We start from the raw sequence: 26724 nt of genomic DNA on the forward strand, positions 1-26724 counted from the left end.
GCAAATCAGAGCTTTGTTGTGTTACCAGCTGCATAGTAATGATGTGTTAATACCGTACTGTGAAATGCCCGTGTATGTGAAAGTAAGTGCTCGTTTTGTCATTTCGGCCTTACTGGAAAAGAACAACCCCAGCACACTTGTCAGTGATAGTTTGATAACTTTTAATGGAAGAGAAGTAAATGAAAATACATTAAAGTGGTGAAAGGTACAAGGCTCGCGCTGATGGGATGATCTGTCAGGTGTTGAATTGATGTGAAATAATCAGAGTCAGAGGAATTACGGAGCTTGAGTTTCGCACTAGATTTTGTTCCCCGGAGTGATTTACATTCCGATGCTTTCATTTCACTTGGATGTAGATTAGAGCCTTGAACGTAGATCTGCAATCAGATATGGTCCCGCGGTACTAAGAACTTTCAGCTTTACCAATAATAAGTTCAGAAAGTGCTAGTTATAAAAAAAAAATTGGATAAATCTACTTGATGGATAAAAGGTTAAACTTTATCTCATTGGTTAATTCCACTAAAGAATCTTTCATCTTCAGTTTTAAGATTCTTTAGTTAATTTAATAATTTGTGTAGATGGCGTTAGTCTGTAAAGGTATGTCGCTAATCTGTGTAGTAAAAAGTAAAAACAGTGGCTGCTACAGATTGCACCTTTATAAAAAAAATTTTGGGGTGTTTTTTGTAACACTTTTCGGGATGAGCATGTATTGCAATGCTACCTGTGTGTGCAGGGGTTTAGCTGAAGATTTTGGCACGTGTTATAGAATTGGTGTCGGCATGCTTAGTAAGTTTTTTGCTGCCCATCTGCTGTTCCTTGTGTGCTTCCCCCGTTAGGCGTCCTGGCTCACATGCAGAATCAGCTCATATGTGATTACGTCACACGTCACAAGTAGTAGTCAGATTTTAAGGTGATATCATGACCTGAAGGTAGGGGTACGGCCAATCCTTATGTAATATACACTTTAATCACGGTAGATTGGCATAAATCTGGCAACGCGGAATGTGTGGACTGATCAACAGTTACTGTATATGTTTAACTGAAGTCATTGCTCCACAAGTGGGTCACACCAGTCGCTGTTCTTTAGAGGTCTGTATATTTATCCGACAGAGAGGTTTTAGTGTTGGATCACTGTGATGGATAATGAATGAAAAAGCATGTCTGTTCGTGTGCTATTGATTTATTGCGCACTCTCTATCCATTTTTATGACTTCGTTGAAGACCTGAGCTCATTTTTAGGTCACATTTATGTAGACATAACTTTCCAGCACCACGATACATCTGTGTACATTAAGGAGAGCATAGTTATTAGCTTTGCATGGGTGACCTTTTTCTACACCGTTTCCAGTTTTCATCGTGTTTCCCGTCACTTTTCACTGTGCTGCAAAATACTAAGCCACTGTAGCTGTGTTCTCACTAATTGGCTGATAGCGTGTCCTAGGCAGCCTTACCCAGGCGATGAGATCTGACTGCTGTGTAGCCTTCACAAATTAATAAGCCATTTCATATTTTGAAATGCGAGACTGGGTAACTTCAGCGTAGGATTACTGAATAATGTTTTAGCATCATCGAAACCTTTTAACATTTGTTCGTTCTCTCTCCCCCTCCCTCCAACTCTCCGTCTCTTTCTTCTACTCCCTCCTCCCTTCTCTCTATATCTCGCGCTCCATCCTTCCCTCTCTCTCTATGACCTCTGCCTCCTTCCCTCTCTCCCTTCTCTCTCCCTCTCTCTCTCTTGTTCCTCTTCCACCCCCCTCCACTCTCTTCTTCCCTTTCTTTTTAAATTCTTTCTCTCCATCCTTTACTCTTCTCCCTCTTTCTCTCCCTACTTTTCTTTCTTTCCTTCATCCTCCATCCTTTTCTCTCACCCCTCCTTCCCTATTTCCCTCCTCCTCCTTCCCTCCTCCCCCCCCTCTTTCCCTCTCTCTCTACATCCTCCCCCTCTATCTACCTCACTTACTCTCTTCTCTCTCTCATTCCCCCTCTATCCTCTATCTCCTCTCCTCCCTCCAAGCAATCTTATCCTCTCCATCTCTCCTTTCCTCTCTCCATACTTCCCTTTCTCTTTCCCTCTATATTTCTTTCTCTCCCTTCATCCTTCTCTCTGCCTCTGTCTGTCTCATACTTCCCTCTCTCTCTCCCATCTTCCCCCTCTTTCTCTTTCTCCCTTTCCCTCCATCCTTTTCTCTCTCCTCATCCAGCCATCCATCCTTTTCCCTCTCTCCCTCCTTCCATCCTTTTCTCTCTCCCCCACCATCCGTCTGTCCTCTTCTCTCTCTTTCCATACTCCCCTTCTCTTTTTCCCTCACATTCCTTTTCTCTCTCACTCCATCATACTTTTCTCTCTTTCTTCCCCCACCACTGTCTCTCTTTTCTTTCCTCTCTCCAGCTCTTTATTTAATTTTTGTTTATGGTTTTTGTTTTTTCAGAGTAGGTCCGACCCAGCTGAAGATTTTCACCTGTGAATACTGCAATAAGGTCTTCAAATTTAAGCACTCGCTGCAGGCCCACCTGCGGATCCACACCAATGAGAAACCGTACAAGTGCCCCCTCTGCAACTACGCCAGTGCCATCAAGGCCAACCTCAGCGTGCACATGAGAAAGCACACAGGCGAGAAGTTCAGCTGCGACCACTGCTCCTTCAGCTGCCTCAGCAAGGGACACCTCAAGGTGCACGTGGAGCGCGTTCATAAGAAGATCAAGCAGCACTGCCGATTCTGCAAGAAGAAGTACTCGGACATCAAGAACCTCATCAAGCACATGAAAGAGACGCACGACCTGCTGGACAAGAAAGTGCTGGAGACCTTTGACGAGCTGAAGCTCCTCACCAGAGAGGGGAAGAGGCAGCTCCTTTACGATTGTCACATTTGCGAGCGCAAGTTCAAAAACGAGCTGGAGCGAGATCGGCATATGCTGGTCCACGGTGACGAGAGGCCGTTTGCTTGCGAGCTCTGCGACCACGGTGCAACTAAGTACCAATCCCTTGAGCTGCACATCCGGAAGCACCCCTTCGTCTATGTGTGCTCCCACTGTTTGAAAAAGTTTGTGAGCACCGTAAGACTAAAAGCTCACATCAAGGAATTTCACCCTGATATACGGGAGGACTCAGTTTTTAACGACTCCATCAATCAGAGTTTTTGTCTTTTGGAGCCTGGGAGCGACATTCAGCAGGAGGCTCTCGGTACCAGTGCTGAAGATGTCGCCATGTCTTCCATGCTGGAACCTCCGACCTGTGCACAGGATCTGGAGCAATCTCAGGACTTACGAGCACAACGTGGTGGCTTGCTTTCCAAAATCCATGAAGAGTCACTTGAGCGAGCAGATAGTATAACAGACTGCACCACAACAAAGCTGCCCGGCTCACCAAACCTGTCTTCTGAGGTGTCTCATGAAGAGCTCTTCCACCATTTGACAGAGAAGGAGAACAATCATTTATATGCTAATCTAGGAAACGTACAAAGTGACAATAACAGTTCGGGGGCTGTCAGTCATGCTACAAGTGAAATCTCCCATTTAAAACCCACAGAGTTAGAAGGTTTTGCTGAACAGGTTGCATTTGGACCTGAACAGAGTGGCAGCGAGCAAGGTGACCGGGATAGCGCAGATACCGGGCACCACAAACAGCTTCCCGCCCCGAACTCTGCGCCGGACAGCTCAGGGCAAACGGCTGCGTTTATGGCGATTCTGAACGGATTGCAGAAGAGGCAGCTGAACACCGTTTTATTTCAGAAAATCAGGAAGATTTATGGTGAACTGGAGTGTGAATATTGTGGTAAGGAGAGGGAGCGTTTATAGGAAAAATACACTTGCATATCCCAAGTAGATGAAAATCCATCTAATCTCTACAAATATCCAACCTTGTGTAAAGACCATAAAATCTCTAAAGGAGAGTGGACGTGTTTCCGATAACAACCAAACATTCTAGCCATCATTAAATAGCATGTGCTAGATAGAAACATATAATGTGGCGGCAGATAAGAACCACTTGGCCCATCTAGTCTGTCCCTTTTTTTTCTCTCTCTCTCTAACGTCCTAGTGGATGCTGGGGACTCCGTAAGGACCATGGGGAATAGACGGGCTCCGCAGGAGACATGGGCACTTTAAGAAAGAATTTAGATTCTGGTGTGCTCTGGCTCCTCCCTCTATGTCCCTCCTCCAGACCTCAGTTTGAATCTGTGCCCGGACGAGCTGGGTGCTGTTTAGTGAGCTCTCCTGAGCTTGCTGTAAGAAAGTATTTTGTTAGGTTTTTTTTTATTTTCAGGGAGCTCTGCTGGCAACAGACTCCCTGCATCGTGGGACTGAGGGGAGAGAAGCAACCCTACTCTCTGCAGATAGGTCCTGCTTCTTAGGCTACTGGACACCATTAGCTCCAGAGGGATCGTACACAGGATCTCACCCTCGTCGTCCGATCCCGGAGCCGCGCTGCCGTCCCCCTCGCAGAGCCGGAAGACAGAAGCTGGGTGAAAGAAGCAAGAAGACTTCGAAATCGGCGGCAGAAGACTCCAGTCTTCACTGAGGTAGCGCACAGCACTGCAGTTGTGCGCCATTGCTCCCACACTACACCCACATACTCCGGTCACTGTAAGGGTGCAGGGCGCATTGGGGGGGGGCCCCCTGGGCAGCAATTAGAGACCTCTTTGGCAAAAGTTTGCATATATACAGTTGGGCACTGTATATATGTATGAGCCCCCGCCAAAAATTGTACATGAAAGCGGGACAGAAGCCCGCCGTCGAGGGGGCGGGGCTTCTTCCTCAGCACTCACCAGCGCCATGTTTTTAATCCACAGCACCGCTGAGAGGAAGCTCCCCAGCCTCTCCCCTGCAGTTACACGGTAGAAGAGGGTAAAAAGAGAGGGGGGGCACATAATTAGGCGAAAAAATCAATATAAACAGCAGCTACTGGGTTAACATTAAGTTACTGTGTTATTCCTGGGTTAATAGCGCTGGGTTGTGTGCTGGCATACTCTCTCTCTGTTTCTCCAAAGGGCCTTATGGGGGAATTGTTTTCAGATGAGCATTCCCTGAGTGTGTGGTGTGTCGGTACGTGTGTGTCGACATGTCTGAGGTAAAAGGCTCCTCTAAGGAGGAGATGGAGCAAATATGTGTGTGAGAGGGTGTCTCAGTCGACAACGCCGACACCTGTTTGGATATGTGTAATTAAGTGCTGAGGTGAATTTATTGCACAAAAGATTAGAGAACAGACAGGGAATCTACCCATGTCTGTCCCTATGTCGCAGAGACCTTCAGAGTCTCTCAATGATCACTATCCAAAATAATAGACACTGATATCGACACGGAGTCTGACTCCAGTGTCGACTACGATAATGCAAAGTTACAGCCAAAATGTCAGAAAAGTATTCAATATATGATTATTGTAATAAAAGATGATTTGCATATCACTGATGACTCATCTGTCCCTGACACAAGGGTACACATGTTTAAGGGGAAAAGAAAGCTGAGGTAAATTTCCCTCCTCTCATGATGAAAAAGAGCGGGAATCTCCAGACAAGAGACTGCAGTTTCCCACAGAGAATTCTCAGGGAGTATCCTTTCCCTACTAGGGCCAGGATACGATGGGAATCTTCCCCTAGGGTGTCACGTTTGCCCAAAAGGTAGCCCTGACGTAACAGCTATCCTCAGGGATCCTGCAGATAGCGTGCACATTCTGGTACACTACTCAGACCGGCGATTGTGTCGGCATGGGTTTATAGCGCTGTGGCAGCGTGGACAGGTACCTTATCAGCAGAGATTGAGACCCTAGTATGTATGTATATATATATATATATATAATATATATATATATATAATTATATATATATAGATATATATATATATAGATATATAGATATATAGATATATATAGAGAGAGATATAGAGAGATGTATGTGTATATATATATATATATATATATATATATCCATCCAACCTGCTCAGCCGGCACTCCACAGGATATTTCAGTAACTTGCCAGGGTGCGCTCCAGAGGTTTGCCAACCTCACACATGCTCTCCCAATCAAAGAGTCACTCCTGGGCTGCCAATACGGTGAATCATTAAGGTGCTTTATTCAATAAAGCACCTTAATGATTCACCGTATTGGTAGCCCAGGAGTGACTCTTTGATTGGGAGAGTATATATATATATATATTAAAGATGCTGTCTTAAGAGATATATATATAAAAAACATGCCCAAAGAGACATGAGTCTACTGAGTCTTAGAGTCAAAGCTATGTCGATTTCTGCTTGACGTGTCCTGTAGAATATGCAATGGACAGATGATGCCGACTTAAGAGGCATATGGAAGGCTGAGGATTGTGTGGAGAAGGGTTCTCGGACCAGGTCTCCACAGCTATAGCTGGTAATTCTGATATTTTGCCTTATATTCCTGCACAGCCTAGGAAAGCACGACATTATCAAATGCAGCCTTTCGAACAAAGAAACAAGAAAGTCCGAGGTGCGTCCTTTCTTGGCAGAGGAAAGAAGCTGCACAACACAGCTAGTTCCCAGGATCAGAAGTCCTCCCCGGCCTCTACAAAATCCACCGCATGTCACTGGGGCTCCACAGCCGAGCTAGGCCCGGTGGGGGCACGCCTTCGTAAGTTCAGCCATAAGTGGGTTCACTCCCTGTTAGATCCCTGGGCAATAGATATTGTGTCTCAGGGATACAAGCTGGACTTTGAGGAGATGCCCCCTCACCGACGGCCCTGCCGGCTTCCCCCCACGAGAGGGAAACAGTGTTAACTGCAATTCACAAATTGTATCTTCAACAGGTGGTGGTCAAGGTTCCCCTCCTTCAACAAGGAGGGGGTTATTATTCGACCATGTTGTAGTCCCGAAACCGGACGGTTCGGTCAGACCCATATTGAATTTAAAATCCCTGAACATATACCTGAAAAGGTTCAAGTTCAAGATGGAATCGCTAAGAGCGGTCATTGCAAGCCTGAAAGGGGGAGATGTTATGGTGACTCTGGACATAAAGGATGCATACCTTCATGTCCCCATTTATCCACCTCATCAGGCATACCTCAGAATTGCGGTACGGGATTGTCATTACCAATTTCAGACGTTGCCTTTTGGTCTCTCCACGGCCCCGAGAATATTCACCAAGGTTATGGCGGAAATGATGGTGCTCCTGCGGAAGCAAGGTGTCACTATTATCCCGTACTTGGACGATCTCCTCATAAAAGCGAGATCAAGAGAGCAGTTGCTGAACAGCGTATCACTTTCTCTGGAAGTGTAACGGCAACACGGCTGGATTCTATATATTCCAAAGTCGCAGTTGGTTCCTACAGCTCATCTGCCTCTCCTAGGCATGATCCTAGACACAGACCAGTAAAGGGTTATCTCCCGATAGAGAGAGCTCAGGAGCTCATGACACTGGTCAGGAATCTATTAAAACCAAGACAGGTGTCAGTGCGTCACTGCACTCGAGTCCTGGGAAGGATGGTGGCATCATACGAGGCCATTTCCTTCAGCAGGTTCCATGCGAGGACCTTCCAATGGGACTTACTGGACAAGTGGTCCGGATCACATCTTCAGATGCATCGGTTAATCACCCTATCCCCCAGGGTGTCTCTCCTGTGGTGGCTGCAGAGTGCTCACCTTCTCGAAGGTCGCAGATTCGGCATTCAGGACTGGGTCCTGGTGACCACGGATGCAAGCCTCCGAGGGTGGGGGGCAGTCACACAGGGAAGAAATTTCCAAGGGCTGTGGTCAAGTCAGGAGACTTGCCTTCACATCAACATCCTGGAACTAAGGGCCAAATACAACGCCCTACGTCAAGCGGAGTCCCTGCTTCGTGACCAACCGGTTCTGATTCAGTCAGACAACATCACCGCAGTGGCTCATGTAAACCGCCAAGGCGGCACAAGGAGCAGGGTGGCGATGGTAGAAGCCACCAGAATTCTTCGCTGGGCTTAGAATCACGTAAGCGCACTGTCAGCAGTGTTCATTCCGGGAGTGGACAACTGGGAAGCAGACTTCCTCAGCAGGCACGACCTCCACCCGGGAGAGTGGGGACTTCATCAAGAAGTCTTCACGCAGATTGCAAGTCGGTGGGAACTGCCACAGGTGGACATGATGGATCCCGCCTCAACAAAAAGCTGCAGAGATATTGCGCCAGGTCAAGAGACCCTCAGGCGATAGCTGTGGACGCACTGGTGACACCGTGGGTGTTCCAGTCGGTCTATGTATTTCCTCCTCTTCCTCTCATACCCAAGGTGCTGATAATCATAAGAAAAAGAGGAGTGAGAACAATACTCATTGTCCGGATTGGCCAAGAAGGACTTGGTATCCAGATCTGCAAGAAATGCTCACAGAGGACCTGTGGCCTCTGCCTCTAAGACAGGACTTGTGCACAGGGGCCCTGTCTGTTCCAAGACTTACCGCGGCTGCGTTTGACGGCATGGCGGTTGAACGCCGGATCCTAGCAGAAAAAGGCATTCCGGATGAGGTCATTCCTACGCTGATAGAGGCTAGGAAGGATGTGACGGCTCAACATTATCACCGTATATGGCGAAAATATGTGGCTTGGTGTGAGGCCAGGAATGCCCCTACGGAGGAATTCCAGCTGGGCTGTTTCCTTCACTTCCTACAGTCGGGAGTGACTTTGGGCCTTCAATTGGGTTCCATTAAGGTTCAGATTTCGGCCTTATCCATTTTCTTTCAAAAAGAACTGGCTTCTCTGCCTGAAGTTCAGACGTTTGTAAAGGGAGTGCTGCATATTAAGCCCCCTTTTGTGCCTCCAGTGGCACCTTGGGATCTTAACGTGGTGTTGAGTTTCCTGAAAACACACTGGTTTGAACCACTCAGATTGGAAGTAAAATATCTCACGTGGAAGGTGGTCATGCTATTAGCCTTGGCTTCGGCTAGGCGTGTGTCAGAATTGGCGGTTTTGTCGCATAAAAGCCCTTATCTGGTTTTCCATGCGGATAGAGCAGAATTGCGGACCCGCCCACAATTTCTGCCGAAAGTGGTTTCATCCTTTCATATAAACCAACCTTTTGTGGTGCCTGTGGCTACTACTGACTTGGAGGATTCCGAGTCACTGGATGTGGTCAGGGCTTTGAAGGTTTATGTAGCCAGAACGGCTAAGGTCAGGAAAACAGAATCTTTGTTTAGCCTGTATGCTTCCAACAAACTTGGGGAGCCTGCTTCAAAGCAAACTATTGCTCGCTGGATCTGTAACACGATTCAGCAGGCTCATTCTGCGGCTGGGTTACCGCTACCTATATCAGTTAAGGCCCATTCCACAAGGAAGGTGGGCTCTTCTTGGGCGGCTGCCCGAGGGGTCTCGGCATTACAGCTTTGCCGAGCGGCTACTTGGTCAGGTTCAAACACCTTTGCAAAGTTCTACAAGTTTGATACCCTGGCTGATGAGGACCTTGTGTTTGCTCATTCTGTGCTGCAGAGTCATCCGCACTCTCCCGTCCGTTTGGGAGCTTTGGTATAATCCCCATGGTCCTTACGGAGTCCCCAGCATCCACTAGGACGTTAGAGAAAATAAGATTTTACTCACCGGTAAATCTATTTCTCGTAGTCCGTAGTGGATGCTGGGCGCCCGTCCCAAGTGCGGACTTCTTCTGCAATGCTTGTATATAGTTATTGCTTAAATAAGGGTTATGTTATAGTTGCATCAGGGTTGATCTGATGCTCTGTGATTGTTCATACTGTTAACTGGGTAAAGTTATCACAAGTTATACGGTGTGATTGGTGTGGCTGGTATGAGTCTTAAACTGGATTCCCAAAATCCTTTCCTTGTACTGTCAGCTCTTCCGGGCACAGTTTCTCTAACTGAGGTCTGGAGGAGGGACATAGAGGGAGGAGCCAGAGCACACCAGAATCTAAATTTTCTTAAAGTGCCAATGTCTACTGCGGAGCCCGTCTATTCCCCATGGTCCTTACGGAGTCCCCAGCATCCACTACGGACTACGAGAAATAGATTTACCGGTAAGTAAAATCTTATTATTTTTTTTAGCCAGATTTTTTATCTCAAACCTCATTTAATCCTTAGTTCTTTGTAAGGATATCCTTATGTCTTATCCCATGCATGTTTAAATTGCTCTACTGTCTTTGGGGGTCATTCCGAGTTGATCGCTCGCTAGCTAGTTTTAGCAGCTGTGCAAACGCTATGCCACCGCCCACTGGGGAGTGTATTTTAGCTTAGCAGAAGTGCGAACGTATGTGCAGCCGAGCTCTGCAAAAACAGTTTGTGCAGTTTCTGAGTAGCTCTGAACCTACTCAGCGCTTGCGATCACTTCAGCCTATTCGTGTCCGGATTTGACGTCATACACTCGCCCAGCAAATGCCCAGCCACGCCTGCGTTTTTTCAGACACGCCTGCGTTTTTGCAAACACTCCCTGAAAACGGTCAGTTGACACCCAGAAACGCCCCCTTCCTGTCAATCTTCTTGCGGCCGTCAGTGCGACTGAAAACTTTGCTACAACCTGAGCACAACCGCAACGGGCTTTGTACCCGTACGACGCGCGTGCGCATTGTGGCCCATACGCATGTGCAGAAATGCCTCTTTTTAGCCTGATCGCTGCGCTGCGAACAACGGCAGCTAGCGATCAGCTCGGAATGACCCCCTTAGCCTCTGCCACCTCTGATGGGAGGCTATTCCACTTGTCCCTTTCTGTGAAGTCATTTTTCCTCAGATTTCCCCTGAACCTCCCCCCTCCAGTCTCAGTGCATGTCCTCGTGTCCTATTGCTTCTCTTCATTTGGAGAATGTTTCCCTCCTGGACTTTGTTAAATCCCTTGATATATTTGAAAGTTTCTATCATGTCCCCCCTTTCCCTTCTCTGATCCAAACTATACATATTGAGATTTCTCAGTCTTTCTGGGTATGTTTTGTGATGTAGGCCATGCACCATTTTAGTTGCCCTTCTTTGTACAGTCTCTAATGTTTTAATATCCTTTTTGAAGATGTGCCCACCAGAATTGAACACAGTAATGTAGATGGATGATAGCTTGAATCCAGTTGGTTGCTATGGGCAACTACTTGTCCCCTTTAGAAGGTTTAGTGAATCCTTCCTCAATTTTTATTTTTTGCCATGCATTATGGAAATAAAGTAGATTGTTCAGTGTTATTCTGACATTCCAGTGCCGCTCTGTTAAGATGTAGACCATGGGTCTTCATCCTGTGGCCCTCCAGCTGCTGTGAAACTGCACATCCCAGCATGCCCTGCCACAGTTTTGCTATTAAGGTATGCTAAAACTGAGGCAGGGCATGCTGGGATGTGTAGTTCCACAGCAGCTGGAGGGTCGCAGGTTGAAGACCCATGATGTAGACTATACCGTATTGACTCCATTATGTACAGCTGAAGCTCCCCCCAGGGAGTTTAGCCTCATGGGACCTGATGTATATCATAAAAGCATCGATGTCTATTCAATTAGGAGTGAGTATGGGCTATAAGCTTCACTTGTGATACCTATGGACTCACGGATTTTCAAGTCTGGGGGAAAATGAGGCAGCGAGATGGGGTATTTGGAGGCTTTTCCACACCGTTGCAACACAACTTGCCCCCTTGAGGCTAATTGAATTGACCAGAAAGACTGCACGCAGTAATTAGATCTTGTGCCCCATGTTTGAATGAACCAATAAACATGTCATTAGCAATACTGACAAACTGTGCTTGCCGTTGGAGAGGCCTGTACCCACTGACGTGGCAACTTGCTCTACATGTGGGTGACCCTAGAAATTTGTTTCTCAGAGGAGTGGAGGATAGAGAAGACTTTGTAAGTCCGAGATATTGGCTATTACTCAGACCTACTCTGTGTATATACAGCATGTGCATCCGATACACAGAACTGAAAGTGAAAAAAAAACCTAAAAAACCCTTAAAGCAGAGCTGTCACCTGCACAGTGGAGGCAGACATTTTGTCGGAGACCATGTAGCCTGGCACAGCCTGAAACATTGGATCTTAATGTCAGGCTTCTTCTGTATTATACAACAACTGAAGTCATCTAATAATAGTATTTAGGGTGCTGTACCTATTGGTGCTGGGGCACTGTCCCACAGCGTGTCCTCATGCATCTTTGCCAAAGTCGCACCAAACATCTCCTCATGGCACGCTATGTCCCGTGAGACTCTGCTACCATCAGGAGTGTCTTTTTAAACGCACCAGGAGACTGCGCTGATTGATTTGATATGTGACACTTGTTTTATCTGTGTGCGACAGAGTCTCTGAACCTGAATATAAAGTGCTTCGATGCCGCTGCAGTGGCTTTTTTCCATACCACGTTCTATTGTGCAATTATATAGAGACTCGGAAGCACAGATATATACAAGCGTTACATATCAAATTAATCCGCACAGTCTCCTGGTGCAGCCTAGCTAGTAGAGTTGTACGCGGCCTGGCGGCTGACTCCCACCTCGTGCTGCATGGCGTATTGAGGCTAGATGTATGAGGACACATCTGTATGGTCTTGTCCATGGGCTCACATTACATCACAGCTATAAGCTCTGTAGCGTGTGTCCTTGTTATTGGTGTCTCTGGGGGGGATACCTGAACGTTTAGGATATGGGCGTTATACTTTATACATAACATTGGACTGATGGGTTTATGTTTTTAATCATTGCTCCTGTCTGATTTACGCGTTGCGCCCGTTTTGCCTTTACTGACAGGTAAGCTGTTCTGGTATCAGGTCCATTACGATATGCACATCCGGACTCACACCCGAGAACACCTGTACTACTGCTCCCAGTGCAGCTACTCCTCCATTACCAAGAACTGCCTGAAGCGTCACGTCATACAGAAACACAGTAATATATCCATGAAGTGCCCGGCAGCGGGATGCAACTACTCCAGCCCTGACAAGTACAAGCTGCAGTCCCACCTGAAGGTCCACACAGAGCTGGTAGGTACACGAAAGTCTGTGAAATAATAAAATAACTCTTACACTTCTGATAAACTTAATTTTTCCATTGTTTAGTTAGATCAGTGAATAAGACCCAAGTTGATTCCCCCCTCCCAAAAAAATAAAAATAAATAAATTGTTAAAAATGTAAAAAAAACGAATTGTACTTCAGTCCCCCTTGAGGTGATAACTTTTATCCAAAGCTAAAAACTGAGTTTTAGTTGATGTCAATAAACTAAAATTTAAATGAAAGCAAAACTAACTATTACCAACTTTCTCCACTCAGTTCCTGGTGGGTGTAATGGCTCCGCCCCCACTCTCCTCAGGGGAGGGGCACTGACATCCTCTCAGGCTTTTTCATATAAGCCAAGCAGGGGAGTGTAGAATGGTGTGGAACAATTGCAATGACTGGCAGATTGATCATAGATAAGTAAAAGTTTAGTTTTTTTCATCACGACTTTAAACCAAGTCTATTTTTTAGTTTTGAGTAAAGCTGTCCTGTGCTATTTGGTGTCCGCGTTCCTACCGTTTTTATATGTTTATAAGGTTCAAGTTACTTTTTCAGTTTGTTTAGAACAATGTCTTTCCAAACATTAAGCCTTGTAATAATCCTTTGTGGTCTGTCCGGAAACATGATGAAGGGGGGGGGGGGAAACATTTGCACTAGGCAGTGTAAGTTCTCACGATGTTGCGAGACGCATACCTGGGGTTAGTCATATCGGCCACTGCGTATGTCGCATGCTTAGTTGCATTTTTTGTGGCGTGCCAAACAAGGCTCTTTGGTGCGATTTGATGATAGGTTAGCGAGGAGACATCTGTAAAGGCAAGAACTAGACATAATATGAAATATCAGTAAATAGTTAGCCTGTATATGTACAAAAGATCAGATATTACAGTAATATAACACAGGTGATACTAGACCTGGATCACGGGCATGGTCTGGCCTCTATACACAGGGAAAGTCCAATCAGACCAGCTATAAAATTGGCGAGGTGTTTATGTAGGAATGGTTCTGGCTACTAAGCAACCGTTGTGAGGTCCAACCCGAGAGTGGCCATAGTCCCTTCTTATAACCTCAGCATTTACATACCACCAATGACCACTAAATATTACCTATGTACAATGATCAATGCTTGATTATGATTGGTTGTTGCAAGTGTGATACTTATACGTAATAAGTCATACCCGTGTTTCGTGTCCACTACTACTTAGTGCTGTCGCCACCATCCAAGGGTAATTGATGATCACGATGATAATATTTATATAGTGCTATTCTACAAATTGTTTTATATTTGCAGTAAAAATAGAACATACGACAGGCAGCCATCTTGGGTGTGCTACAAGAGTTACAGTGGATGAATGCAAAATATGAGCTATATAATGACCACGGCATCCCATGTTTCTTGTGAGGCAGCCATCTTGGTGGTGCAGTACGTAGGTTGCAGTAGGTGGAGTAAGCATTACCTGTGGATGTGATAAATATGGTTGGGGTGGGGGAAGCTACAAAATACAGAGAGTAGAATACTAAATAGCTGAAACTCACAGAATCATCCGATCCAGGGATCGTTGATACTACATAGGTTACAATGGGTGGGATGAGCATGACCTGGAGATTTGATAAGTGTTAGGAGACCAAATATACAGTGAGATCCTCAACAACCAGTGTCCCAGGCGAGCAGCCATCTTGAGCCCACTACCAAGGTTACAATTGGTGGGGTAAGCAAATCATGAAGGTGTGATCCATAATGGGAAATACTAAACATAAATGCATTCTAATTACAAGATCCCCTCAGCATCAAAAGCGACGCAGGTTTTCTATGCTGCCTATGTACATCATGCCGGAAGAAGCATACAATAGCTAAATAAACAATTCTTACTATTCCCTTCTTTCCAAAGCTCCTCATGCATCCCAGACCCAGCGCTAGTAACGATTCCCACACTGCTCACGGACATCTGGTGGTTGATGGTAGTGGAATATCTCACAGGAGACAACAAAGCATAGTTAGGGTTATATATTATTCTCCGTATCCAGTATTCATTAAGTGTCATCAGCAGTTCACACAGTACAAATCTCCAAACATTGTGCATTGGAACGTGTGAAAACAGAGATTTTGTAGCTTTAGCGATTGAGATGTCTATGAACGAAGCCTTGGAGAGAGATAAAGTACCAGCTAATGGAATGAGGTTATGTGACCACCGGTCACAATACCGACGCCGGGATCCCGAACCCCCCAATATCCCGCCAGACAGGGACTATTCACACTCGTGGGAGTCCACGACACTCATAGAGTGGGAATAGAACCTGCCGAGCCCGCAAGGGTTGTCGTTGCGCTCGCTTCCCCTGCTGGCCATCTAAAAGCTGGAATCCCGCTATCTGTATTGCGACCGGTGGTCTCCTGAATGCAAAGCCTCTCCTGCTGCCCAATGGTCCCAGCAGCCGGATTCACCTCTTCCATGGTCATCTTACCGCCTCCCCTCCATCTCTGGTTGTCAGACTCCCGGCCTACCCCATGGTGCCGCCGCCTCCTCTCTAGTAGCCACGCCCCTCCCCCCAGTGGCTCCACCCCCAGGACTCCTCATAGTTTAGCAGTCATAACGACCAATCTAAGGTGGCGCTGAACTGAGATTATATTTTGCCCCTCACCCCACACACAAACTTCAAACGTTCTGATGCCCCTGCTAGTTCATAAATCCCTTAGTACGTTTTTTAAAGCTGGCGTTTTCATTACCCACGTGACAGTATTCATAATGGGAGATACATGACGGCCTTTCATGCAAGACAAAAAGAACAAGTTTGGAATGTGAACGTTTAAAAAACCGCACATATGTGTCCTCGTACATCTAACCTCAATACGCTGTGCACCACAGGGATGCCTGACGTGAGTGATCCCACAGTTCCCGGGAATCTCTGCTAACGTCGGGCAACCTCTTTTGCCGAAAACGCGTTATATTCGCATCGCAACCTTTCTTGCTTCCTTGACTTGAATGTGTTAAAGGTGCATCTTTTTAACGCTTCCCAGAGCAGGACCTCCGCTTTTTGTTGCGCCCTCTAGGCCACACTTATTTCATCATTAACGCGCTGTTCATCCATTTATTATATGTTGGTCGCAAACTGCATTCATTGCTGCGGAAGAACGTTCCTTTAAGTCGTTGTGGGACAGCGATATAGAACCACTGATGGAATTTCTGTGACATGGAGTGAGAAAATACACCTGCTTGTGAAGGACGTGTTGTAACTTCAGGACCAAGCAAACCAAACATTCACCTGATGACCCCATATCCAATTAGCCCAGCACTGTCGCATCGGCCTCAGCTGTGAAACTGTAGCAGTATCTGCTGTATGTTCTGTGCTTGCGGTGATCAATAGGAGCCACTGTGAAGGTTAAAGCCAGGCTTTTAATTAAGTCCCATTTACCTGTAGGGAGCAGCGGCAGGCGCCGCACAGCAGAGAGTTCGGTAGGTGGGTGGGAGTAGACTAGGTAACATAATGAAGGCCTTCTTCTCAGACGTGCGGCTCTGTGACAATTTATTTTCCCGTCCGTGTCATTTAACGTTGTAGGCAAAGACCTCGTCCTGTTGTAGAAAACGAGCGTTCCTGCCCGTTAATGATGTGCAGCTAAGAGCCCAGGTGTGCTCTGCGAAAGGAAAATGTGTACAGTGATCTATATTTATAGACGGTGGTAAAACTTCTAATGTGTGCAATTATTCAGCCTCCCTGCCGTTAAATTGCAGCTGTGCTCTACGCCGCTGGAATAGGTGCAAAGAATTGGCAGCACGCTGCCGTCAGCGCCAGCTCAGGCTCGTCGGGGTTATACCTATGGAAAGGTTTGAAATTGCTTTTCATTTTATGCACCGCAGGCATGTTGTAAATGCAGTGCTGGAGATGTCAGAAGAGGATGCGCGTCTGAATAAAGTGAGCACGCACGAGAATCTCCGGTAGCAACAATATTTGCTTGAATGGAGGCATGTTAGCAGGGAGCGCTGCTGATGATCTTGTACGATGGAAAGATGATCTTCTTGCCTTGTCCAGCTGGAGATTGGCAGACTGTGACCCTAATCATAGGGGAGGGGGGGGGATTTTGGTTGGCCGGTGTACTCTGATAGTTTTGCAGTTCGTACTGTACTATGGGGCTCATTCCGAGTTGATCGTAGCTGAGCTATATTTAGCACAGCTACGATCTTCTTCCCTGACATGCGGGGGGTCGCCCAGCACAGGGCTAGTCCGCCCCGCATGTCTGTCCGGCCCCTCCTCGTAGAAGTGCAGCGGCGATGCCTTTGCACTTCAAGAGTAGCTCCCGGCAGCGCAGCTTTAGCGTGCTGTCCGGGAGCTACTCATCGCTCCCCTGGCCCACAGTGGCTGCGTGTGACGTCTCTGCGGTCCGCCCCCCGTTCGGTCCGGCCACGCCTGCGTTGGCCGGACCAAACCCACGAAACGGCAGGCAAACGCCGCCGATCCGCCCCCTCCCACCCAGCGGTCGCCTCTGCCTGTCAATCAGGCAGAGGCGATCGCATCCCTGCTACGGCCTTTGGCCGTCTGGCTTGCGCCGGTGCACTACGGTGCCGGCGCATGCGCAGCAGGGACAGAATGGGTGAGAATGACCCCCTATGTGCGAGATTTATCAAAGTGTGGAGAGAGATAAAGTACCAGCCAATCATCTCCTGTTTCTCCTGCATGATTTAATGTTCTTTCATAAAGTGCTAGGTGGCAGCTCTGTTACTATATTATTATTATTATTATTATTATTATTATTCTGTTGACGTAAGCTGGGTACACATCAGATGATGTGCAGACAACGCGATGGTCATCCCAATTTCCCTTGAACTCCCAGACAAGCGATATAGTGCATACACACAGTGCAATCTGAAAAACGACCGCCCGATATACCATGCGTCGTTCGGTAGCTTTTGGTCCTTATAGATATATCGGCAATATATGTAAGTTGTCCGTACACACTGCACGATCAAGAAGTGAAGATGCGAAGAATGACTCACAGGAGTGTGCGATAGTGCAGACACATTGAACAATGTGAACGATTTGTCGTTGCGATCCGTCGGAAATCATCCATTCGTTCAAATAGGCTAGTGTGTACACAACTTTACTGTGTAAGATGATGTACAAGCATTCGATGATTTATTTTGCTACTTTGGGGGTATTCAATAACCCACAGGGTTTACCCCACGACTAATTGCCGCACCGGACTTATTCAGTTAGCGGGTTTTACCCCGCGCACGGGTCCCCGGGGACGGCTGATGAGCTGCACGGAATAGAGCGTAAAAAGCCTCAAAATCCAGCATCGCGTGGGGAAAAAACCCACACGATTTCGCAGTGAATTTCCGTGCGTGAATCCAGATTTTTGTGCGCTGGAAATCTTTGCGGCTACATTAATACCCCCCAACCTGCATTTACACATCAGCTCATCTTCAGTAATGAAGGGTGTATGTAAATAGCAAGATGCAGGCTCTGGCGAGATTCAGACAAGTTTGTCCCTATTTTTTAAAGCGCCAGTCATTTAAAAATCACAACCTACCAGGCTTTGCCTTTCTTAAATGATTACCGCTTTAAAAATAAAGGTCATCATCCTGGAATCTCGGCAGATCCTGCATAAGGGTTAATGGTTTTGCAGAGCGATGCAACGCCGTCTTAAAGCAACACCTGTGTTTATTCCGGGTGCCGTTGTAATAAATGGAGAGGATGGAATCAGTGTAAAACCTCACACTGCTGTTATTCCAGCTGACTGGACCCACAATCTCTTCGTATTTAAACAAAAAGAAAAGTCACAATATTAGACAATAACTTGCAGCTATTGGCAGACATGAAATTAAAGATAAACGCGCAAAGGGTTCTCACAATCGTAATCCGTGTTCATATGTTTGCCAGCTGTTTGTCGAGTGTAGTCTGCATAGCTTGGCGAGAACAGAAGTAGGATAGTCTTTGGCAGTGCTTCTCAGCCTTGACAGTACAGGAACAGTGTCACTATAGCATAACACTCCATTGGAATGTAAGCTTTGTAATGTACAGTTTACTCTGCTAATTGATTTTTCGGTGGAGCCTGGATCTCCGGGTGAATTTATGCCCTGTAAGAAACAATTGTAGCCTGCTACAAGAAGCTCGGTGTCTGAGTACCCTGCAAATTAGTTGTGAGTAAGATCCATGGAGGTGGCAGTTCATCCTTACTTCTGCAGGCTTGCTCGGATGGGGGTGTGGGTGTGTACTGGGTTCTAGCGCACGCTGGAAAGTTTAATTTGCCTGAAACTAAGGAAGTTTGAAGATTGTACAGAGGACAGCCGAGGAAAGAGCTTCTGACAGCTTCTATTTGAGGGACTTTGATGTTAACGGTCTCACCTGGAAGAAATCTCTGCATTGATTGAAGTTCTTTTGAAGCGGATTCCAGTCTGCGAGCGTTTCTGGCTTCGTGGAAACGCACCAAGGAGGTTATGAGGGAAAGCGCTTGCATTTTACGATCTCCGCACAACAATCATTTCATTTCAAAAGGAAACTTTTAAGCTCCAACGTTAGATAGCTGTAGATATGCCGCATTCCACAGGTCACAATGCACCTGTCCCAATTCCATGTACTGTTATTTTCCTTGCTGTACTACCCTACTGCAGCAGATTATCATCAGGTTACATTGTAACTATGAATCATATGGAGAATTCATCATAATCAAATGTTACAATGTGTTTAAAAAACAAACAAACATACCTGTTTTTTGTTGTTACTTCTAATGGACCCTACACACTTGCCGATGTGTGCGGCCGATATGAACGATCTCGTTCAGTAATGAACGATAAATTATTCGTATCTCTCAGTCTGTAGGAACCAACGATGAACGATGTGCGGCCCCACGGTCGTTCATCGTTGGTGCCGGGTCGTTTATGCCTGAAGCCAATGTGGACAATATCGTCCATATTCGCATGCGGGACTATAGGGCCAGGTGACGTCAGGGAGTGAAGAACATTCACTACCCCCATCCCCAGCCGCCAGGTGGTCTGTCGGCCTCATCAGCCGTCGGGCACCTCGGCGGCAAATATGTAGGGGACTTTATTGTCTTAAGGGTCTCTCAGGGCATTTATTATGATTTACCGGCGGACGGGATGCCGGCTGTCAATATCTCGACAGCGGCATCCCGCCCGCCAGAATGCCGGCAGCGAGGCGATGTTCTCGCCAAAGGATCTGTCGTGCACACCCACGAGTGGGAATAGTCCTGTAGCGCCGGGATTCCGGCTGGTGGCATTGTCGGTTGTCTGGTTCCCAACAGCCGGCAAATTAAACGCATCCCCCCTCCGCTCGTGTAATTTGCTTCCACGGATTGTTGTCTTCAGTTATGTCCTGTGGGAGGAGTTTGAAGTCTGCTTACTACTTTCTGTTTTTAACCCCATTAGTGCTAGGGATGAGTAGGACTTGTCCTCCACATATACCGCCAAAGTGCTGGGGGGGGGGAATCGTAACTATCCTAAAATCTCAATAGCCAGAGGATGCAGTAATGGGACTAAAATAGAGTATCTCCACCATTCCGCCACCCAGAGTCTCTGCTATTCCCCCTTAAAAGTTTTTGATCATGATTGACCACATGGCAATTACATCCTACACTTCAGAAAGCGTTTAAGAAGTCCAGAGATTGGAGAGAATGGCTCGGCTCTCCGCTGGCCTGGTGTTACCCTAATTTGAAAGAGGTTAGTCCACTAGTCGTTATTATTTGGTGATCACCAGACAGTAACACCCCCCACTACAGAAACATTATACAGCAAAGTGATGGCGTGGAAAGGGGGGATATTGTAATACCCAGAGGATTGTAGTAACGATGTATGATCCTATGAAAAGCTTTTCCTCGTCTTCTGTATTTGCGCCAAACACTCCCTGTCTGGGTGCCTACTGCTCCATTAATTCCTATGGAAGTGTGCCTGCGTACTAATCACGTACACCCTAGTCCCTTGCTTACCACTTTTGGGGGTCCAGCATGACGTCCCCACTTTTCATGCACTTCTCCCTGGTCGCTTAGTATAAAAAAGCCTCACGACCTCACCGTGGGTCCCGTGAGCTGGCATTTATAAATGCATTTAGCGGCTGAGCGCATTGCCGCAGTCTGTGCAAGTTTTGTGATGCAAATTTGCGTCCAATTGACTTGACCCCATATGGTGAATATTTAAAAAAAAAAAAAAGCTACTACCGGACTTTTCTTATAAAGATTCATCACTCCCAGACTGCCCGCATTTCTCCTTTGATCACAACAGCGGCAGATTGAAAACTCGTATGCACTTATAGTCGTGTGCCCCACAATGGGCCATGAGAGCCTGTGCTGCGTTACATCAGAGGGCGCGTTCTCTTGCTTATCGCTCCAGCCCACACAGCGGCTGCTTTTTCAACAAGCCAACATTTCTCTTGTGTTTTTGTTTTAAAATGTTTTCATTTTTTTTCCAGCCGGGAGAGCAAAAAAACATTTTCTCTAACGTCCTAGTGGATGCTGGGGACTCCGTAAGGACCATGGGGAGTAGACGGGCTCCGCAGGAGACAGGGCACTTTAAAAAGAATTAGGAATACTGGTGTGCACTGGCTCCTCCCTCTATGTCCCTCCTCCAGACCTCAGTAAGAATCTGTGCCCGGACGAGCTGGGTGCACTTTAGTGAGCTCTCCTGAGCTTGCTAATAAGAAAGTATTTTGTTAGGATTTTTTATTTTCAGGGAGATCTGCTGGCAACAGACTCTCTGCTACGTGGGACTGAGGGGAGAGAAGCAGACCTACTCACTGTGGATAGGTCATGCTTCTTAGGCTACTGGACACCATTAGCTCCAGAGGGATCGAACACAGAAACGGTATCCGTTCACATGGTCGACCATGTTATGGTCGACAGTCATTAGGTCGACCACTATTGGTCGACATTGACATGGTCGACATGGAGACATGGTCGACACATGAAAATGATCGACACATGAAAAGGTCGACATGAGTTTTTTTACCTTTTTTTTCTTTTGGGGAACTTTTCCCTACTTTACGATCCACGTGGACTACGATTGGAACGGTAATCTGTGCCGAGCGAAGCGGTAGCGGAGCGAAGGCACCATGCCCGAAGCATGGAGAGCGAAGCGAGCCATGCGAGGGGACGCGGTGCACTAATTGGGGTTCTCAGTCACTTTACGCAAAAAACAACACCAAAAAAAGTAAAAAAAACTCGTGTCGACCTTTTCACGTGTCGACCTTTTCACGTGTCGACCTTTCATGTGTCCATGTCGACCATGTAAATGTCGACCAATAGTGGTCGACCTAATGACTGTCGACCATAACATGGTCGACCATTCATACCGGAACCCACAGGAACGCACCCTTGGTCGTCCGATCCCAGAGCCGCGCCGCCGCCCCCCTCGCAGAGCCAGAAGCCGGCGTGAGAAGCAAGAAGACTTCGAAAGCGGCGGCAGAAGATTCCAGTCTTCATATGAGGTAGCGCACAGCACTGCAGCTGTGCGCCATTGCTCCCACATTAAACCCGCACACTCCGGTCACTGTAGGGTGCAGGGCGCAGGGAGGGGCGCCCTGGGCAGCAATTTAAGTACCTCTTGGCATAAAAGAGCATATATACAGTTGGGCACTGTATATATGCATGAGCCCCCGCCATTATTTTACACAAAATCGCGGGACAGAAGCCTGCTGCTGAGGGGGCGGGGCTTTTTCCTCAGCACTCACCAGCGCCATTTTCTCTCCACAGCTCCTCTGAGAGGAAGCTCCCCAGGCTCTCCCCTGCAGAATCACGGTAGAAAGAGGGTAAAAAGAGAGGGGGGGGGGGCACATAAATTTAGCGCAATATCAGTGTATACAGCAGCTACTGGGTAAACACTAAGTTACTGTGTAATTCCTGGGTTATATAGCGCTGGGGTGTGTGCTGGCATACTCTCTCTCTGTCTCTCCAAAGGGCCTTGTGGGGGTTCTGTCCTCAAATAGAGCATCCCCTGTGTGTGTGGTGTGTCTGTACGCTTGTGTCGACATGTTTGACGAAGAAGGCTATGTGGAAGCAGAGCAGGTGCAGTTGAATGTGGTGTCTCCGCCGACGGCGTCGACACCTGATTGGATGGATATGTGGAAGGTGTTAAATGATAATGTTACTTCCTTGCATAAAAGGTTGGATAAAGCTGAAGCCTTGGGACAGTCAGGGTCCCAACCCATGCCTGATCCTACAGCGCAGAGGCCGTCAGGGTCTCAGAAGCGGCCACTATCCCAAATTGTTGACACAGATATCGACACGGATTCTGACTCCAGTGTCGATGGCGATGATGCAAAGTTGCAGCCTAAAATGGCAAAAGCCATCCGATACATGATTATAGCAATGAAGGATGTATTGCACATCTCAGAGGAAACCCCAGTCCCTGACAAGAGGGTTTATATGTTTGGGGAAAAAAGGCAAGAGGTGACTTTTCCCCCTTCACATGAGTTAAATGAGTTATGTGAAAAAGCTTGGGATTCTCCTGATAGGAAAATTCAGATTCCCAAACGGTTACTTATGGCGTATCCTTTCCCGCCAACGGACAGGTTACGCTGGGAGTCATCCCCTAGGGTAGACAAAGCTTTGACACGCTTATCTAAGAAGGTAGCCCTGCCGTCACAGGATACGGCCACCCTAAAAGATCCTGCGGATAGAAAGCAGGAAGGTATCCTGAAGTCCGTATATACACATTCAGGTACCCTACTAAGGCCGGCAATTGCGTCGGCCTGGATGTGTAGTGCTGTAGCAGCATGGACAGATACTCTGTCTGAGGAACTTGATACCTTGGACAAGGATATTATATTACTGATATATTACTGACCCTGGGGCATATAAAAAGACGCTGTCCTATATATGAGGGATGCCCAGAGAGACATTTGCCTACTGGGCTCTAGAATAAATGCAATGTCAATTTCTGCCTGATGGGTCCTGTGGACTCTGCAATGGACAGGTGATGCCGACTCAAAAAAGCACATGGAGGTGTTACCTTATAAGGGTGAGGAATTGTTTGGGGACGGTCTCTCGGACCTAGTTTCCACGGCTACGGCGGGGGAAGTCAAATTTTTTGCCATATATTCCCTCACAACCTAAGAAAGCACCGTATTACCAAATGCAGTCCTTTCGATCACAAAGAGGCAAGAAAGTCCGAGGTGCGTCTTTTCTTGCCAGAGGCAGGGGTAGAGGAAAGAAGCTGCACAATACAGCTAGTCCCCAGGAACAGAAGTCCTCCCCGGCTTCCACTAAATCCACCGCATGACGCTGGGGCTCCACAGGTGGAGCCAGGAGCGGTGGGGGCGCGTCTCCGAAATTTCAGCCACCAGTGAGTTCGCTCACGGGTGGATCCCTGGGCTATACAGATTGTGTCTCAGGGATACAAGCTGGAATTCGAAGTGATGCCCCCTCACCGTTAACTCAAATCGGCCCTGCCAGCTTCCCCCATAGAAAGGGAAGTAGTGTTAGCGGCAATTCACAAATTATATCTCCAGCAGGTGGTGGTAAAGGTTCCCCTCCCTCAACTGGGAAGGGGTTACTATTCCACAATGTTTGTGGTACCGAAACCGGACGGTTCGGTCAGACCCATATTGAATTTAAAATCCCTGAACATTTACCTGAAAAGGTTCAAGTTCAAGATGGAATCACTCAGGGCGGTCATTGCAAGCCTGGAAGAGGGGGATTTTATGGTGTCTTTGGACATAAAGGATGCTTACCTACATGTCCCCATTTATCCACCTCATCAGGAGTACCTCAGATTTGTGGTACAGGACTGTCATTACCAATTCCAGACGTTGCCGTTTGGTCTGTCCACGGCACCGAGAATATTTAACAAGGTAATGGCAGAAATGATGGTGCTTCTGCGAAAGCAAGGAGTTACAATTATCCCATACTTGGGGGCGATCTCCTCATAAAGGCGAGGTCCAGAGAGCAGTTGCTGATCAGTGTAGCACACTCTCGGGAGGTGTTGCAACAGCACGGCTGGATTCTGAATATTCCAAAGTCGCAGCTGATTCCTACGACGCGTCTGCCCATCCTGGGCATGATTCTGGACACAGACCAGAAGAAGGTGTTTCTCCTGGCGGAGAAGGCCCAGGAGCTCCTGACTCTAGTCAGAGACCTCTTAAAACCAAAACAGGTGTCGGTGCATCAATGCACGCGAGTCCTGGGAAAGATGGTGCCGTCATACGAAGCCATTCCCTTCGGCAGGTACCATGCGAGGACTTTTCAGTGGGATCTGTTGGACAAGTGGTCCGGATCGCATCTTCAGATGCATCGGCTGATCACCCTATCCCCCAGGGCCAGGGTGTCTCTTCTGTGGTGGCTGCAGAGTGCTCACCTTCTAGAGGGCTGCAGGTTCGGCATACAGGACTGGGTCCTGGTGACCACGGATGCAAGCCTCCGAGGGTGGGGGGCAGTCACTCAGGGAAGAAATTTCCAGGGGCTGTGGTCAAGTCAGGAGACTTGTCTGCACATCAATATCCTGGAACTAAGGGCCATATACAACGCCCTGAGTCAAGCGGGGCCTCTGCTTCGCAACCAACCGGTGCTGATTCAGTCGGACAACATCACCGCAGTGGCTCACGTAAACCGCCAGGGCGGCACAAGAAGCAGGGTGGCAATGGCAGAAGCCACCAGAATTCTTCGCTGGGCGGAGAATCACGTGCAAGCACTGGCAGCAGTGTTCATTCCGGGAGTGGACAACTGGGAAGCAGACTTCCTCAGCAGGCACGACCTCCACCCGGGAGAGTGGGGACTTCATCAAGAAGTCTTCACACAGATTACAAATCGATGGGAACTGCCACAGGTGGACATGATGGCATCCCGCCTCAACAAAAAGCTACAAAGGTATTGCGCCAGGTCAAGAGACCCTCAGGCGATAGCTGTGGACGCACTAGTGACACCGTGGGTGTTCCTGTCTGTGTTTCCTCCTCTTCCTCTCATTCCCAAGGTGCTGAGAATCGTAAGAAAAAGAGGAGTGAGAACAATACTCATTGTTCCGGATTGGCCAAGAAGGACTTGGTATCCGGAACTGCAAGAAATGCTCACAAAGGACCCATGGCCTCTGCCTCTCAGACAGGATCTGTTGCAACAGGGACCCTGTCTGTTCCAGGACTTATCGCGGCTGCGTTTGACGGCATGGCGGTTGAACACCGGATCCTAGCGGAGAAAGGCATTCCAGATGAGGTCATTCCTACGCTGATAAAGGCTAGGAAGGACGTGACAGCAAAACATTATCACCGTATATGGCGAAAATATGTTGCTTGGTGTGAGGCCAGGAAGGCCCCTACAAAGGAATTCCAGCTGGGCCGTTTCCTTCACTTCCTACAGTCGGGAGTGACTATGGGCTTAAAATTAGGGTCCATTAAGGTCCAGATTTCGGCCCTATCCATTTTCTTTCAAAAGGAACTGGCTTCTCTTCCTGAAGTTCAGACGTTTGTAAAGGGAGTGCTGCATATTCAGCCCCCTTTTGTGCCACCAGTGGCACCTTGGGATCTTAACGTGGTGTTGAGTTTCCTGAGATCTCACTGGTTTGAGCCACTTGCGACCGTGGAGTTAAAATATCTCACGTGGAAGGTGGTCATGCTATTGGCCTTAGCTTCGGCTAGGCGTGTATCAGAATTAGTGATGAGCGGATTCGGTTTTACTCGGTTTTACTCGGTTTTACTCGGTTCTCAAAACGGCATCTTATTGGCTCACGGATGTCACGTGTTTTGGATAGCCAATAAGATGCCGTTTTGAGAACCGAGTAAAACCGAGTAAAACCGAGTAAAACCGAACCTCGCTCATCACTAATCAGAATTGGCAGCTTTGTCATGTAAAAGCCCTTATCTGGTTTTCCATATGGACAGGGCAGAATTACGGACTCGTCCGCATTTTCTGCCGAAGGTGGTGTCTTCTTTTC

General features: G+C 47.4%; 1 protein-coding gene across 5 annotated transcripts in view; it reads left to right on the plus strand.

Annotated features, from left to right (window-relative positions):
* ZFAT (zinc finger and AT-hook domain containing) overlaps positions 1 to 26724 on the plus strand; it is a 352244-nt gene that overhangs the window by 199198 nt on the left and 126322 nt on the right. For all 5 annotated transcript variants that reach the window (XM_063921238.1, XM_063921235.1, XM_063921239.1 and 2 more), the window contains exons 6-7: positions 2430 to 3772; positions 12626 to 12858. In XM_063921238.1, the coding sequence (XP_063777308.1) occupies positions 2430 to 3772; positions 12626 to 12858 (1576 nt within the window). The remainder of the gene's footprint in view (positions 1 to 2429; positions 3773 to 12625; positions 12859 to 26724) is intronic.

The sequence above is a fragment of the Pseudophryne corroboree genome, chromosome 5 (assembly GCF_028390025.1).
Source record: "Pseudophryne corroboree isolate aPseCor3 chromosome 5, aPseCor3.hap2, whole genome shotgun sequence".
NCBI classification, from domain to species: Eukaryota; Metazoa; Chordata; class Amphibia; order Anura; family Myobatrachidae; genus Pseudophryne; species Pseudophryne corroboree.